Source organism: Myxine glutinosa, chromosome 6 (genome assembly GCF_964187855.1).
Source record: "Myxine glutinosa chromosome 6, kmMyxGlut1.1, whole genome shotgun sequence".
In the NCBI taxonomy this organism is placed as follows: Eukaryota; Metazoa; Chordata; class Myxini; order Myxiniformes; family Myxinidae; genus Myxine; species Myxine glutinosa.
The window spans coordinates 109,483,520-109,501,734 of NC_136266.1; the positions used below are offsets into that span (position 1 = coordinate 109,483,520).

The 18,215-nt window shown below is 45.0% G+C and overlaps 1 protein-coding gene across 1 annotated transcript in view; it reads left to right on the top strand.

The window, feature by feature from the left end:
* The window catches only part of ADGRD1 (adhesion G protein-coupled receptor D1), a 75,893-nt gene that overhangs the window by 49,441 nt on the left and 8,237 nt on the right, over positions 1–18,215 (top strand). The window contains exons 18-21 of the mRNA XM_078780366.1: positions 2,072–2,138; positions 16,258–16,324; positions 16,603–16,694; positions 18,023–18,149. Coding sequence (XP_078636492.1) covers positions 2,072–2,138; positions 16,258–16,324; positions 16,603–16,694; positions 18,023–18,149 — 353 coding nt within the window. The remainder of the gene's footprint in view (positions 1–2,071; positions 2,139–16,257; positions 16,325–16,602; positions 16,695–18,022; positions 18,150–18,215) is intronic.

Consider the following 18,215-nt stretch of genomic DNA (forward strand, 5'->3'; position numbering starts at 1 on the left):
AGAACTGAGTCACTGTAAGCACACACACAGAGCTAACGCAAAAGGCCTCATTTATCATTCATACCTCATTTCGAAAGTCCGTATTATTAAGGTAATATCTAATTGAAGTAATATTTGTAATAGTTAGCATTATACTATGTTGTCAGCAGGGGGCGCTGCATGGTGGAACATTCCATTCTTCAGAGGAGACGTGATAAAGCTTGCTGTTCCTTCTGCAATTCTGTGTATACAAGATATTCCATGGAACATTTTGTGGCCATATAGACATTGCCTATAGATGAAGTAGTAATAATAATAACATTAATAAATTTAGTACGAGTATAGATTCTGTACAATGCATGAATGGCAAGCCAACCACTTCACATTTCTAGTTTATATACTGAAACGCAAAAGAAACTTACCACCTTTGAAACCTTTAAATATCAACAATAACACTGCGTGTAGTAAATGTGTGAACTTATTTGTGGACAATAGTGTCCTCACTGTCAGACAAAACGGTCACGGATGGTCACTTGAACCTTCAATGGTCACTTCATAGCACAGCTGTTGAACAGCCGTTTTGACTGTCAGTGATTAGCCAAGGGGTACGGGATAATTTTAATGAGCTGCACGTGATGTCTTGATATTGGCTTTAAAAAGGCCAGTGCAAAATGGGCATTTCAATCAACATGCCACGATTGACGATTGTCAAGGGATCAACGGCAGCGTGCCCTGGGCATGCTGCAAGGCGGACTGAGCTACCGTGAGGTGGCACGTCGCCTTGGCTGTTCACACCAGACGATATCGGCCCTGGTGGACAGAGACACCCTCCACAACTCTGCAGATGACAGACCTCGATCAGGGAGGCCAAGAGTCACCACTGCAAGGCAGGACAGGCAGATGGTCCGAAGTCACCTGCGGGATCGATTCCGTCCAGCATCCCGCACTGCGGCAGAAACTCCGGGGCGTGCAAACCCACGGATCTCCAATGATACTGCACAAAGACGACTGCATGACTATGGTCTGACTGCCAGAAGACCATACAGAGGCCCCGTGATGACGGCTGCCCATCGCCGCAACCGACAGAGATGGTGCCAGCAGCATCAGCGGTGGACCTTGGCGCAGTGGAACGAGGTCGCTTTCAGCGATGAGTCAAGGTTCTGTGTGGACTGTCCTGATGGGCGTGAGCGTGTCTGGAGAAGAACTGGCGAGCGATATGCCGATTGTTGCGTGCGTCAAGCCAACAGGTGGGGTGGTCCAAGTGTGATGGTGTGGGCCGCCATATCAGGCCGGTACAGGACGCCACTGGTGGTTGTGGATGGGAATCTTAACTCCCAGCGGTATGTGGATAACATCCTGCGACCTCATCTGCTGCCATTCCTGCTAGACCACCCAGAACTGAGAACCTTTCAGCATGACAACGCTCGTCCCCATGCTGCTCGCTTTACCACTGCATTTCTCCAAGGCGAGAACATCAACACCATGCAGTGGCCTGCGCTCTCCCCTGACCTGAATCCCATAGAGCACCTGTGGGATGAGCTTGGGAGACGCGTAGTTGGCAGGGCCAGGACACGGGCAGAGCTGCTTCAGACATTGAGGACTGAGTGGGACAGAATCCAGCAGCAATCCATCCAAAGACTGGTAGGCAGTATACGCCGACGATGCACTGCCTGTATCCAAAACAATGGTGGCCACACACGCTATTGAAAGGGACTGACATTGCACCCTGTGCTGTTCTGTACTGTCGAACAAACTGACGAGATGGTGTATCTTGGTCAAAAACTTGACATGTCATCAATAAAATGCCAATGTTTCAATTAGCAATTGTTGGTTTGTTTTATTTTGAACTGTTACAATTTTATTACATTTCAAACAAGTGGTAAGTTTCTTTTGCGTTTCAGTATATGTTTAAGAGGAGCATCTTCAAAGGTTAAAGACCTGTCTCACAGGTAGAGTTCAATATTTAGATATTCTGTACGTTGGGCCTGTAATTTTGTTTCTTGAACGATGTTATCCATACACCTTACCTCTGTTTCTCTTTGCTCTTTGTTTCCTCTTATTGTGTCTACAAACGTTCCTGACTCCACGACAGGAGCTCCTCTCCTGTTATGCATGGTCTCCATCGCAGCATCCTTTACCAACTATGGTAGAGTGGACAAGTAAGTACTTTTGATCACTAATTCGTTATTCATTGCTAAGTTGTAAACTATACGCCAATTGTTCTTGCTGGAATTATTAATTCTTTCCTATCCACCAAATATTGTCGCTCCTATTTCTCAGAAACAGCTACACCGAAAGTTTAAACTTTACAGAAATGCTGCAAGTCATCAGATCAAGTGCATTTCCTTCAATGAACCTGATTGGTCGGAAAGCTTTGTGGCCATGTTGGATTTATTAATTATTTCAAAGACCTTCACAACCAATTGATACAAATATGGTCGCGGCTCTTCAACAACCGACGTGCCGCTAGGTGGGGTGGGTCCCGTGTTCACCCCATAACTTGTGTGTGTGTTGGCGGTTAAAACCATACAGACCGTGGCAAACCCGCGGACAGGAATAGCAGAGCAGAGCTTTGTCAGTGACTTGCTTTTACTAATGGTGCCTTAACCCAAAAAGCGCGACGGGCCATGATCGTGGCCGACACATGTATGCAAATTAATATAAAACTGACATCAACCCAAAGGACGAATCATGACTTTTCTTGTAATGTATAATACCTGGGTAACTTCTGAAAGCTTGCTTTTAATTGGTGGATAAAAGCCGATGACAAAAAAGCATTTGTGGCCTACTAACCAGTAAATACAGCACTTTATGGGTTAATTGTGTGCTAATCCCAATTTACCCGCTTTCGGATTTATATGCCAATTAATTATGTGCTTATGGAGTTCCCATTCCCCAATAATGAAAATGCAGGTACTCCTTAACAAACCGGATTTATCTATATATATATAACACAGTTTGTGTGTGTGTGTGTGTGTGTGTGTGTGTGTGTGTGTGTGTGTGTGTGTGTGTAATGTTACCGGTAGACTCCTAAACGGAGAGGCTCACGTACTTGATATTTGGCATAAACATGGCCATTGAGCCTGGGAAGAACATGGTCGACCTAAAAATTTATTTCATAATATTTTTAAACCATATTTTTACCTCAGCGCATTTCAGCGAGGAATATTATGACCGGAATGGCAGAGCAGCGCGCTGATTCGCTCAGAGCGATCACGTGGTGTTCCTTGCCGCCATTAACTCAGTTACGCGTTCGCACGTATTTCAGAGCGAAAAGCGATTCCGTTTTTTCACATTTCAGCGAGGAATATTGCCATTCACACCACATAGGTTTTTTTCCCTTTCATCTTTAGATCCATATTTTTTGCCATAACGTAGCGCATTATGGCTCTCTCGAGCTCGCCAATCACCTGGGAGCATGAGGCCACGTTGGCCACGCCCACGACACGACGCAGAGTTGCAATCGATCGCTCAGAGCGATCACGTGATGTTCCTTGCCGCGCCATTGCGTTTTTTCACATTTCAGCGAGGAACATTGCCATTCACATCACATAGGTTTTTTTTCTTTTATCTTTAGATCCATATTTTTTTATACACGGAATCTGAATCGGTGGCAGAACAGCGCGCTGATTCGACGATTCGCGCGCCCTCCCCTCCTCCCCTCCTCCCCTCCCCCTCCCCTCCCCCTCCCCTCCCCCTCCCCCTCCCCTCCTCCCCTCCCCCTCCCCCTCCCCCTCCCCCTCCCCCCCCTTCCCCTCCCCCTCCCCCCTCCCCCTCCCCCTCCCCTCCCCCTCCCCCTCCCCCTCCCCCTCTCCCTCCCTCTTCCCCCTCCCCTCCCCCTCCCCCTCCCCCCTCCCCCCCTCCCCTCCCCCTCCCCCTCCCCCTCCCCCTCTCCCTCCCTCTTCCCCCTCTCCCTCCCCTCCACTCCCCCTCCCCCTCCCCCCTGCCCCTCCCCCTCCCCCTGCCCCTCCCCCTCCCCCTCACCTCTCCCCCTCCCCCTCTCCTCCCCTCCCCCCTCTCCTCCCCCTCTCCTCTCCTCTCCTCCCCTCCCCCCTCCCCCTCCCCCCACTCCTCCCCTCCCCCCTCCCCCTCCCCCCACTCCTCCCCTCTTCTCCCTCACGTTTATACATGGAATGCCGGGTACTCCCCCCCCCCTATTCTCCCCTCCCCCCCCCCCTATTCTCCCCTCCCCCCCTCTCCTCCCCTCCCCCCCTCTCCTCCCCTCCCCTCCCCCCCGTTCCCCTCCCCTCCTCTTCCCCGCCCGGCAATGCCGGGTACTTCCCCCCCCTCTTCTCCCCTCCCCCCCTCTCCTCCCCTCCCCCCCTCCCCTCCCCTCCTCTTCCCCCTCCCCTCCCCCCTCCCCTCCCCCCTCCCCTCCCCCCTCACCTCCCCCCTCCCCCTCCCTCCCCTCCCCCTCCCCCTCCCCTTCCCCCCCTCCCCCTCCACTCCCCTCCCCCCTCTCCTCCACTCCCCCCTTCTCCTCCCCTCCCCCTCTTCTCTCCTCCCCCCTCTTCTCCCCTCCCCCCTCGTCTCCCCTCCCCCCTCCCCTCCCCTTCCCCCTCCCCCCTCCTCTTCCCCCATCACCCTCCCCCTCCCCCCTCTCCTCCCCTCCCCCCTTCTCCTCCCCTCACCCCTCCCCCTCCCCCCTCTTCTCTCCTCCCCCACTCCTCTCCCCTCCCCCCTCTTCTCCCCTCCCCCTCTTCTCCCCTCCCCCCCTCCCCCCCATTCCCTTCCCCTCCCCTTCCCCCTCCCCTCCTCTCCCCCGCCCGGCAATGCCGGGTACTTCTGCTAGTTAACAATAAAATTGGGTGGGGGGGAGAGGAAGAGAAATGGCCTCGAGCGGCGAAACAGAATAACCCAAGAATAATAAATAAAAAACCCTTACACCCATAGTACTTCGACAGATAGAAATTCATTATTTCTTATCACATTCTTACGGGAAAACACAGACACAGGACTCAGAGGGAGGTTGACGAGACAGATATTAGAAAGGAGGGCACCTGATCCACAGGGGGATTAGCACTTGGGGCCTTGTTATGCGTGGAGGCTTCACACCACTGACTATGCAGACGTGGGCAGGAACCGCAGTGCCACAGAGAGAAGCCATGCCAGGGAGATAACAGCCACAACCACAGGGAGATCCCGCAGAAAAGAGAGAGAGAGTTCCCTCATTCTCTTTTATAGTCTCCTGTTGCGAGTGATTTATCACCCGGTGACCCATGGCACGTGCACATAGGTGGATACCGGCATCGGCCGAGGGTCACATGGCTGTGCGGATTGGCTGGGGGGGGCTGGTAACTTTCCAATCACATGCCGAGCTTGTTGCTGATACGAGACAGGATCGCATGGTGTCGTTGCTTATACGAGACAAGATCGCATGGTTGTTGAATCGCATGGTGTGCTGATTGCTGCTGCTGGAAAAATACATTGAGCTCATGCTGAGAATAGAGTGGAAAAAAGCAAATATATACATTTACATGGGACATGGCAAAATGTAGGGATGGGGGAAGATGTCAACTTAGACACAAACATTTTGGTGGGAAGACGACAGCTGCTAAAAATACTCAACATATGTCATCTATACATCAATTACATATGCTTATTCTCAAACATAGTATGAAATAACTAGCCTGATTATCTACTACTAGCAACGGTACCCGCCCTCTGGGCGGGGCTTCAATTGGGAAGCCCAAATGAAAAGGCAAAATATCAGAAATTGAAGGCTTTTTATTTTAAACGATTCATATAAACATCCGTTGAATCATATCACATGCAAATCATCAAAATCTAAACAGTACATGGCACCCATTTGAAAAAAGATTGAATTCTGCAAAACGGAAGCGGCCGCTACACGTCTTTTTCAGTCGCACGTTTATATGTGAAGAGTGCGCACCGAATCTGTAACACAGAAGCGGCCGCTACACCTGTTTCTCAGTCGCTTTGCACACGCTGCCGTGTTACTTCGGAGCCGCACGTTTATATAGGGAGTTTGTCAGGAGTCGATCTACTCTCTCCTGGTATGTATAATTTCAACAAAAGCCACATCACTGTTCATGTCGGTAAATATTATTCCATCGTGTTTGGAAAAACTGAAAAATTGAAAATTGGAAAACTGGAAAACTTGGAAATTGGAAAATTGGAAAACTTGGAAAAACAATATAGCCTATTTTACTTCAGAGGGTCCTAGGATTACCCTCCCAAAATATCGTTGCGATAGGTTCAGCCGTTTTTGTGGTACCTTCGAACGGACAGACAGACGGACGGACATTTGGTGAATTATAGTAAGATGTAAGAGAGATGTCTGTCTGTGTGTCTGTCTGACTGTGTCACCCATTTTTCTCAGAGATGGCTGAATGGATCTTCGTCAAACTTTCAGAGGTTCATCAGTGAGTGCCTGGGAGTGTTTTAGGGGGGAATTTTTTTTTTTAATAAACAAAAAAAAAGATCGATTTTTTTGAGTAAAAAAAAAAAAATTGCTCGATAGCGCCTAAGCCTTTTAAAATTAATCACAGTTATATACAAGTACAAATTCGCATAAATAAATACAAAACAAGCACCAGACATTTGAATACAAATAAATCAAACAATTCCGGAAGTGTACAAAGTTGGTAGTATGGCTTCTTCTTCTTCGTGATCGGCATCACAGCATCACTCTCCTTCCCCGGCCCCCCTCCCTCCCCTCCCCTTCCCCCCCCTCCTCTCCCCTTCCCACATCCCCCTCCCCTTCCCATATCCCCCTCCCCTCCCCTTCCCCTCTTCCCCCCTCACCGCCCTCAAACGCCCTCCCTCCTTCCTCCCCTCCCTTGCCCGGCAACGCCGGGTACTTCTGCTCGTTAATTATATTTCAAAGACCTTTTCGAGAACTGCACAACCAAATCGATACCAAACTTCAGACACATCCTTGATGGATAAGGGTGCTTCAAGTTTGTAAAGTAACAATTGTTCTGTGAAACCAATGTCGCTACCATTCACCAATCAAAATGCGTATTTTTTGGTATTAAAAAAAAAAACAATTGTAGGTTTAAAAAAAAAAAATCGTAAACATTATAGTATATTGGGAAAAACCCCATGGAAAGACACACAGGATATACACAAATAATGAGTAATTTTAACTGAGACAACAACAACAGCAACAGGCATTTTAAGGCCATTTTCCCTGCTCGAGCGGGGGTTAGCCTTGCGGTCCCCATGACAATCTTCTCCATTTTGCCCTATTTTCTGCATCTCTCCTTGTTAACCCCCTTGCCCGCGTTTCTTCTTCCACCATCTTTAGCCAAGTCTTTCTCGGTCTTCCCCGTCCTCTACTTCCTTCTACATTCATTTCCATCACTCCACTCTTCTCAACCAGTCACTTTCATCCTTCCTCAACACATGACCAAACCATCTCAACCTGTTCCTCTTCACAGCTTGCATCACAGTAATTCACATCACAAACAGTAATTTTAACTGAGAGATGTATAATAATAAATAAATACATAAATAAATTAATACACAATGCATTTTCATACAGATTATACAAAAGGAAAATTAATATGTCTTACAGCCTATTGGTATTTGGTATGTGAGCCATTTGTTTTATATAGATAGAGCATGACACCTTGTTTCCTGCTCCACATGCAGTTTATCAATGTATGACTATGGAATGTTGTTCTAAACATCCTGAATAACTTTCCACAATTCATCAAATGTGTTTGGTTACCATTTGACTTTCTTCGTAGGCATACACAATAACCCCATTTAGCCTAAACGGTGTTCTAGGCTGCAAGCTGAGACGTGAAAATGTGTCGAAAAAATGTGTTTTGTTCCAAACTTGAGGAACGACTTTTTCTACAAGTTTTTTTGAGAGCTAACAACTTGTCCAAACTTCTGCTGAAAGTTTAATTCTGGAATCCTGCCTATTATCTCAAATGAGTAGGTCAAAGTAAGTCAATGTAAGACAAAATGTGCCATTTTTAGCCTTGATGCCAACTTCATGGTGTTGTCTTCCCAATAAAATCAATATTGTCCCAAACAAGAATAGTGAGCGGGTTCTTAGTGAATCCCTGGGGAATGCTGTCCTGTCCTTCCAAGAGTCTACATTCTGCCAAACAAGACTCCAAGTCAATTGTCGCATTTACCAATGCACAATGGCCTAGCTTATTTGAACCAGATTCAGTGGCATAATGGTTAGAGCATCCTCTCTGAGTCTGCGACGTCAGCGGTTCGAATCCAACTCTGGCTGAGTCATTCATGAGACTTAAAAATTTGCTGCTTACTTGCTTGACGCCCATCATTTATAATATAGAGCATGGACAAACAACCTTAAGTTGGCAACCAATGCACAAGCTTTGATGGGACCAAAGGCTTCCTCCAATGTTGAAGTTCCTCATAAGGCAACTTTTTTTATTATTCCACAAACATTTTGTTTACTGTTAACAACCCAGCGTTAATTTTAGTAATTCGGACACTTATTTGCCAAAAAGTAATATTGTGAATTCGTTTTATGTTCCCTTCAGACGTTACGTCATTTCTTTCTTTCTTTTCAAGTTGCAAATTGCAATTCTTATCGTGTCATGAATAATACACCACCATAAAGGCCTAGCTTAGTGCTAGACATAACTCTGTAATGACATCCTAGAGCCTAGATGTAACGCCATCTTGCAACATTGCCATCTTACTAAATCCGTCATCCTGACACCAAACGTCTGGCATTCAGTCCATCGCTTACAGATGTCAAATCGTCAGATATATGGGTTATGTTGTTCAACTGCCATCGGCAAAGCAATGGGATGGGTTGAGTGCTGGACACCGGGATGACGTGTACGTTTGTAGAGGCCTAGCATAGTGCTCGACGTAATGCTGTAATGACGGCCCAGACGTAGTGCCGTAATGGCGTCCCAGCAAAAAGAGTGTGACAGACAGAGGGACGGACAAACAGACGGAGAAATCTGGCGACTTCAATATATAGTTTATATTGTTGCAGGGATGGCCATATGGAATCGAAGGAGTAATATACAATATATATTTCATTAATAAACGGATAGCATAAGTGTTTGGTTTCAGTGTTTAAGTGTGAATTGATAGGTCACCTGTTGAAGTTTTTTTTTTTTTTTTGCAGAATCTAATGTGTCCCAGCCATTATGTATGTGTCTAAGCCCATACCACCCCCACACCTTAATTCTCCAAATCATTCCCTTTTGGAATCTGTCTGTATGTACTTTTAATCTTCTTTCCCTCTCGAGCACGGACTGGTGCAAACAAATAGCCCAAAGGGCACATGGAGGGACATGGTGAAATTCATTCCACCCGCCGACAAGAAGTCAAGAAGCCCTTGGAGGCTGCGCATACTCACTGATGTCTGTAAAAGGCGGAGCACAGCACGGATTGGGCCACTTCTGCTTCTGCTTTGGGCTTCATGTGAGACAAGTTGAGCGGCTTGCTCATGAGGGTTGCAGTGAGTGCTTCTCAAGAGACACGTCAAGGTGAGAACGAAGTGTCATCACCACCAGGGTGAAACCTGACTGGAGGAGGCACAGAGTTAGGACCAGATCTGTGTCCCCGAAACAGCGCCAGCGAGGACACAACATGACGTGGCAAAAAGCCCAGCCCGAGCCCGGACCCGGATCTGGCACGTCTCACTAAAAGAAAGCTCACCACTCCCACCTCAATCACAACCATCACACACAAACATAGCACGTTTCTTACAGTCTCGTCTTCCCCAATCAGTGTCCGTCTTTAATTTGACAGTGTGTGGGCCATGAGGTGATCGTGTATGCCCACGGGATTATTCATGAGCGCAGGGGTTATAGTTCGGAACAGAATTCTCATTCATTGTGACATTGCTTCACTATCCCCCCTCTGTTTGTCTCTAATGAACCCTGTTTTTCACAATTAAATTGTTGGCTTTGTGTTTAGTCTGGAATTGGGAACTCCTCGTTGGGAGGGTACAATATATGAATGAATGATCGTTTTAAGGCCATTTTCCCCGCTAGAGCGGGGGATAGCCTTGCGGGCCCCATGACAATCATGGTTCCCTGTTTGAGGCAATGTTTTTATGGCCGGATGCCCTTCCTGACGCCAACCCTTGGTCACGCTCTTACGATGCGCAGGGATATGGTGTACCTATTCTAAATCGGGGTACAAACCGTGATCATTCATCCCAGCAAGCTGGTACTCAATTTGCTGACCTCGGAAGGATGACAGGCTGAGTCAACCCCCCTGGCGTTAATTCAGCGATCGACCGTGATTCGAACCCAGGATCCTAGGATCCCAAGCCGGCACCCTAACCGCTAAGCCAACACCAGGCTAAGGACGCAGTGGCAGTGGTTAACGTACATGTTGGAACCCATCTGTGGATCTGTCCCATCGGCCGATGGGTCTGACCCGTTTGCGGATCCGCAGATGGGCGACCCATCTGTGGATCCGCAAACGGGTCAGACCCATCGCTGAGGGCCTCATAGAATCACATAGGGCCTCATAGAATCACACTGAGGGCCTCATAGAATCACATAATGCGTTATTGTGTTTATATAATTGACAATGCCCCGATTACGAAGCCACACCTTCATCTTTAGCTTTGGGGTGATTAAGGCATGCCAGGAATTGCTATATAAACAATGGAGAGCTGAGTCTGCCAGTGCCACCAGCGAAGTAGACCAGCGTTTTTAAATGGAGCGACATTATCTTATTTTTATCTTATCGACAAACGGTTATCGACAAACCACATGTCACGGACTGCTTTATAAACATTTATGACATCAATTGCTTATTTTTAGGTTCAAATAAACATACTCATCCACCATTGATGCATACACATTCCTTCAAGGTGAACAACACATCCGCAGATGGCGCAGACCCATCGGCCGATGGGTCTGCATTGTCATTTCTCGTGCATCCACAGATGGGTCGCCCATCTGCGGATCCGCAAACGGGTCAGACCCATCGGCCGATGGGACCGATCCACAGATGGGTTCCAACATACAAACGCAGTGGTTAATCAAAGGGACTCGCTCGGCCCCTAATCCTTTCGATCCGACGAATGCATCATAGGTGGCTGGCTCGTTGGAGTTAATGTTATGTTGGAAAACATATTTTACGCTAGATTGGTGACCATGTGGTCAGACTTCCACTGAAAGAAATAGTCCGACCTGAAAGCCAATACAACTTCAATATGCAGAAATAGAGTCAAACTTTCAGTAAATGCTGGAACTTATCCTGTTCTCTGATTACCATTGTTAACATTGAAGACCTTCTGACCTCGGAACGGAACTGAACAATAAATGGTCTCAACTTGCACCTGTTCATATGAGGACTTTGTGCAGGCCAAGGTATCTTAGGGAGCGCCTCGGCACCGGGCCCACACTCAAAAGGGGCCTGTAACGACCAAAAGTATATATTTTAAGGTGGACACATCACAACACATTTCCATAAAGAATATACATACAGTATATCGAATTTAATACGACTGGTTTTAAAACAAAATATTTGAAAGGTGTATACAGTATATAATTTTTAGTGCCACATAAGCATTTCATTGTGTTGTGGTTGACATCTTTACATTCCAGATCGTTTTTCTCCACACCAGCTGCATGAGTGTTGCAGATCTGGGAATACAGTACAACCTCGATTTAATGGCCCTCCATTTAATGGACTTCGGATTTAATGGACAAAAATAAAAATGGGACAAAATGAAAAAGAGACAAAAATAAAAAAGGGTCAAAAATAAAAAGTGGACGCTGTCTGTAATTAATGAGTGTACCGATAGAGGGCGCTGGGATATATATATATATATATATATATATATATATATGTATATATATATATATATAATTATATATATATATAATTATATATATATATATATATATATATATATATATATATATATATATATATATATATATATATATATATATATATATATATATATATATATATATATATATATAGCCCGCTTGGAATGCCCGCTTGGAGTTTGCAAAAAAGCACCTAAAGGACTCTCAGACTGTGAGAAACAAGATTCTGTGGGCTTTCATGTGTCTTTCACTGAGGAGAGGCTTCCGTCTGGCCACTCTGCCATAAAGCCCAGATCGGTGGAGTGTTGCAGTGATGGTTATCCTTCTGGAAGTTTCTCCCATCTCCACACAGGATCTCTGGAGCTCAGCCAGAATGACCATCGGGTTCATGGTCACCTCTATTACCAAGGCCCTTCTCCCCCGATTGCTCAGTTTGGCCAGGCGGCCAGCTCTGGGAAGAGTTCTGGTTGTTCCAAACTTCTTCCATTTAAGAATTATGGAGGCCACTGTGCTCTTGGGAACCTTCAATGCAGCAGAATTTTTTTTGTAGGCTTCCCCAGATCTGTGCCTCGACACAATCCTGTCTCTGAGCTCTGCAGGCAGTTCCTTCGACCTCATGGCTTGGTTTTTGCTCTGATATGCATTGTCAGCTGTGAGACCTTAAATAGACAGGTGCGTGTCTTTCCAAATCATGTCCAATCAATTGAATTTACCACAGCTGGACTCCAATCAAGGTGTAGAAACATCTCAAAGATGATCAAGAGAAATGGGAGGCACCTGAGCTAAATTTCAAGTGTCATAGCAAAGGGTCTGAATACTTATGTAAATGTGATATTTCAGTTTTTTCTTTTTAACAAATTTGCAAAACTTTCTAAAATCCTGCTTTCCCTTTGTCATTATGGGGTATTGAGTGTAGATTGATGAGGGAAAAAATGAATTTAAACGATTGCAGCACAAGGCTGCAACATAACAAAATGTGAAAAAAGTGAAGGGGTCTGAATATTTTCTGAATGCACTGTGTACAAACGTATATATACAGTCACGTGAAAAAGTATGTACACCCCATGTAAAGTTTTGACTTTTACAACATATTTCAACATACAGCTATTTGACTTTCATTTCAACAATATTGATAGATAAAGGTGATATAATATAACAAATATCATGAAACATTTACATTTTGGAGTCCATTGTATAATTTAAATGAACATAAAAGCAAATTTTGCATGTGGAAAAAGTAAGTACACCCTTGGCTCTAATAGGTGGTATATGAGGACTTTGTGCAGGCAGAAACAGAAACAGTTTCTTTGGCAGAAACAACCCAAGTAGGCGTTTTTTATAACTGTCTAGCAGTCTCTGACATCGACTGGGAGAAATTTTTGTCTACTCCTCCATGCAGAATTCTTTCAGCTGTGCGATGCTTGAGGGGTTTCTTGCATGCACAGCTCGTTTCAAATCCCCCCACAACATCTCGATGGAATTTAGATCCGGTCTTTGACTTGGCCATTCCAGAACCCTCCATTTCTTTCTTTTCAGCCATTCCTTGGTGGATTTACTGGTATGTTTAGGGTCATTGTCATGTTGCAAGGTCCACCTTCGGTTGAGCTTCAACCTTTCGACAGATGGCCTCAAATTAACCTCAAGCACCCTCTGGTAGAATGAAGAATTAATAGTGGATTCTATGATAGTGAGCTGCCCAGGCCCTGATGCAGCAAAGCTGCCCCAAACCATAATATTTCCACCACCATGCTTTACAGATGGTATCAGGTTCTTGTGGTCAAATGCTGTCTTTGGTTTTCGCCAAACATGTCTTCTGGTACTGTGGCCAAATAGCTCTACCTTTGACTCATCTGTCCAGAGCACATTGTTCCAGAAGTGCTGGTCTTTGCCTCGGTGTTCATTGGCAAACTTTAGTCTTGCCCTGATGTTCTTTCTGGACAGCAAAGGTTTACTCCTGGCACACCTCCCATTTAGATCAAATTTGTGCAGCCTCTTTCTCATGGTAGACTCGTGCACTTTGACATAAACAGTGGCAAGAGCTACCTGTAGGTCCCGTGATGACATTCTGGGATTCTTAGAGACTTCTTTCAGCATCTTGCGGTCTGCTCTCGGGCTGAACTTGCTGGGGCGGCCTGGCCTGAACAAGTTGGCAGTTGTTTGGAATCTTCTCCACTTGCAGATGATCTTCCGGACATTCGAATGATTGATTTCAAATTGTTTGGAGATCCTTTTAAATCCCTTCCCAGACTCGTAGGCATCTATAACCTTCTTTCTGAAGGCCTCAGATAGCTTTTTTGATCTGGGCATGGTGACGCCGCACACTTCAACAACAAAGAGCAAACCAAACTAAATGTCTGAGATTTAAATAAGACAGGTTCCTCCAAGATCCTCTCTAACGATGTTCTAATCATTTGCACCTGAGCTGGTGCACCTGATTCTAATTTTAGGTATATGAAGTAGTGATAAATGTAGGGGTGTACTTACTTTTTCCACATGCGAAATTTGCATTTATGTTTATTTAAATTATACAATGGACTACAAAATGTAAATGTTTCATGATATTTGTTATATTATATCACCTTTATCTATCAATATTGTTGGAATGAAGATCAAGTAGCTGTATGTTGAAATATGTTGAAAAAGTCAAAACTTTACATGGGGTGTACATACTTTTTCACGTGACTGTATATATAAAATAAAGAGTTAAAATGGAACTTCAGGATTTAATTTGTCTGTGAAGGACAGTGCAGTTACTAAAAAGCGGTTCCAGCTGTTACGCTGCTTCCACAGTATCAGTCAGCCTACATGGAATGAAGAACTCGTCTTGCTGTTGATTCTATAGTTTCGATCTGCGTCGGTGGACAGGTAGATCAATGTATGAAATCAATACAATGGTGAACAGCTTGCATAGACTTTAGAGGCCTTTTTTGACAATGCCAGGCCAAAATGCTTTGGGATCAGAATCAATCCATGGATGCGTTTCTGGCTCACTGGCTTTCATCACCGTGGAGTGGACTTCACTTTGGAGGGGGTGATACAGTAGCAAATGTAGGTGTTCCAGGTTGGAAGTTCTTTAGTTTCTATAAACTGTAGTTATTATTACTATACTCAAATGATGAGAATATTTGCACAAAGTGGACAAAATAAAACAATACGTGATGGTATTTGATTATTTGGTCACATTTATTTTTACTGGACAAAATGGACAAAAATAATGTCCTACGTTTGTCTGTATAATGATGTCCAACAAAAATAATTGTTTTTTGTTGTCCAAAAATTTGTTGGACAAAAATGCCCAACAAAAATAATGCTGCTTTAGTGCCTAAGGGGTATGCCGTCTGGAACAGCGTTTGTCTGTCCGTATATATGTATGTGTGTATGTATGTATGTATGTATGTATGTATGTATGTATGTATGTATGTATGTATGTCCCTTCCACCGGCATTTTTCCGGTATTTTCCCTTTAAAATTAGTTTTCTCTGCAACCGTTAGTCCGATTGCCACGAAATTTTCACAATCGGAGCGCCTCCTTCTGTGGCATTTTTTATGTTAATTATGATATCATAGGCCACGTGGTACTGGCGCCATCTTGGAAAACCCGAAAAACGTTGCACTTTGTATTATTAGCTCTTACACGAGCCTCGATCTTGTATACAAAAAAAAAACCCCCCCCCAAAAAAACCCAATATCTCCGAAGCTGTTCCATTGAATAAATTGAAACATGGCTCATTGTAAAGTACTCTCCATGGGGAATAACATCTGTTAATGATGATGGCATATAGTAGGTACCTTCATTTTGACGTCACAAATCGGCAAGTAGAACGCTTGATCCGATTGGTATGAAATTTCTTGAGTGTGATCTAGTTTATACATGAGCAATGCTCATGGAAGAGCTAGAATTAGTTTTATTTTGTTTCATTCACAATTGAGAACCACCATTGCCTTGTCTCTGATCCTGTAGTTTTGTAAAGGAGGAATTGGAGGAGGAATGAGTTTCAAGTTTTGGCAATCATAAGGAAAATCCTTGTTTTCCACATCCAGGAACAACTCGCTTAATAGCCTTCGTTCATTTAATTTGCCCAGATGTCCGTCTCCCCCCTCCCCCCCCCCCCCCCGCCTTCCCCCTCCCCCCATTCCCACGCCTCCTCCCCCCAAGCCCTCTCCCTCCCACACTTCTCCCTGCTCTCAAATGTTGTGTTTGTGTGCTTCCCCTTCTCTCCCCATCTTGTCTTCCGCTCCCTCTTTTTATATATTTTGTTTGTCTGGTTGATTTGTTTGTGAAATAAATGTTAGCTCTTTCACGAGCCTCGATTCAGTACACAAAAAAAAAGAAAAAAAAATTTGTCGTACAATCAAAAAATCCACAATACCTGCAATGACAAATCTCCATTACCTTTTGGGGATGCCATCACAGTGAAGTGGTGCATAATGTTTTAGTGCTTTGCTGGTGCATTTTAGTATGCTTTGATCAATCCTTTTCTAACTATCCAAGCCTTTCCTGCAGCTGTTGGCTGTCTATCAGTGGAGGAGCCATCTGGGCATTTGTGGCCCCTGCCCTTTGTGTCATCGCTGTGAGTTGGAACACCTCAATCGGACGAGAATAATTAACACAGATACTACTCTGAACTGCAGATCTCAAAACATCCTCCCTCTTCCTTCTTTTTCCGCCACTGCACCACCACCTGGTCCCAACTGTTTCTGTTGTAATCTCACACCGGCATTCCCTCCCTTTCTTCTCCTCTCACGTCTGGTCACTGCTCAATTGTTGAAAGTAAAAACGAGTACGTGAAGTCAGGATGTCTTGTTATCTCGGTACTGAGTGTTATTGTTTGAATACCTTTTTTCCAAGGTGAATATAGTCATCCTGATTGTAGTCACTCGGATAATCTCCCGCATCAGTTCAGAGAATTACCGTTCTCATGGAGAGCTTCGGTCTTTCCGGTAAGAACAACCTTCTCGACTCACTTTGCCAGCGTCACCAAGTTATTTTCCAGATCGGACACACATTAACAATTAAGATTGGCATTCAAATATTTTTGAACAGACCTCTTATGTTGAAAAGCATAAATGAGCCATCCAGCAGAACGTTTCGCTCAATAACGGCACGTCGGCACACTCTTAGATTGTGCTGTCAGGCTGGAGTCACATTAGACCAATTATGAACAGCTTGGTGGAGAACAATGTCACAACTGAACTCTTTGCTATGAGTGAACATTTCAGGAACACATGCTGAGCATCAAATTTTCCTTGGAAGATAGTTAATTGAATTTAAATGCACAAGAACAGGATTAATTTGCTAGCTTGTGTTCTTCCTTTGGGGCCTTCTACTTATCATGTTCACAAATATAGTGGAATTTCCACCTCACCTTCACCCTTTCCCTTCCCTCCCCTAACTGCTTTCTCCTCCCAAATCTATAACTTTCTTTAACCCTTCCCTCATATACACATTTAATCCTTAGCTTCATTTCCTTTTCTCAATACGATTTTTCTCAATTTAGCAGAACTGCACAAAAATATATTAAATTTCACAAGGGCCATGACACCGAGAAACCATGCAGCTCTACTTTCTCTAAAGAAAGTAACAAAAATTTTGAAAGCATCCATCGAGATACTTCGACTTTGGACAAGACCACAACATAGCTGTTCCATACGAGTAGCCAGATCTTCGGTAGCCAGATCTTCGGTAGCCAGATCTCCAGGAGCCAGATCTCCGGTAGCCAGATCTCCGGTAGCCAGATCTCCGGTAGCCAGATCTCTGGTGGCCAGATCTCTGGTGGCCAGATCTCCGGTGGCCAGATCTCTGGTAGCCAGATCTCCGGTAGCCAGATCTCCGGTAGCCAGATCTATGGTAGCCAGATCTCTGGTGGCCAGATCTCTGGTGGCCAGATCTCTGGTGGCCAGATCTCTGGTGGCCAGATCTCCGGTAGCCATATCTCTGGTGGCCAGATCTCCGGTAGCCAGATATTCGGTAGCCAGCTATTCAGTAGCCAGATTACATCTTCCACAAGCTCCTAATTTTGGTGGAAAAAAAATGTGACAACAATACTCAGTAGTGATGTGACTGCATATCTCTTTAGTACAAAAGAGGGGGTGGGGGGCAGTGAAGATCATATTGAGAAAAGGAAAAGCTATCAAACATAAGGGTGTGTGTGTGTGTGTGTGTGTGTGTGTGTGTGTGTGTATGTGTGTGTGTGTGTGTGTGTGTGTGTGTGTGTTTCTAAGTATTTGGTATGGTAGGTGTTATAGTGTTTGTTTCCACATGCACTCAGCCTAACAGCCAAGGCAGTGGCCGTCCTGATGCCTATCTTGGGTATCTCATGGTTGTTTGGAGTTCTTGCAGTCAATGAAAGCACCATCCTGTTCCAGTACCTGTTTGCTTTATTCAATTCAATGCAGGTGAGACTCCTTAGAGGTCATTGCATGGCCCAAATCAACACTTACCTTTGCATGATGAACTGATCC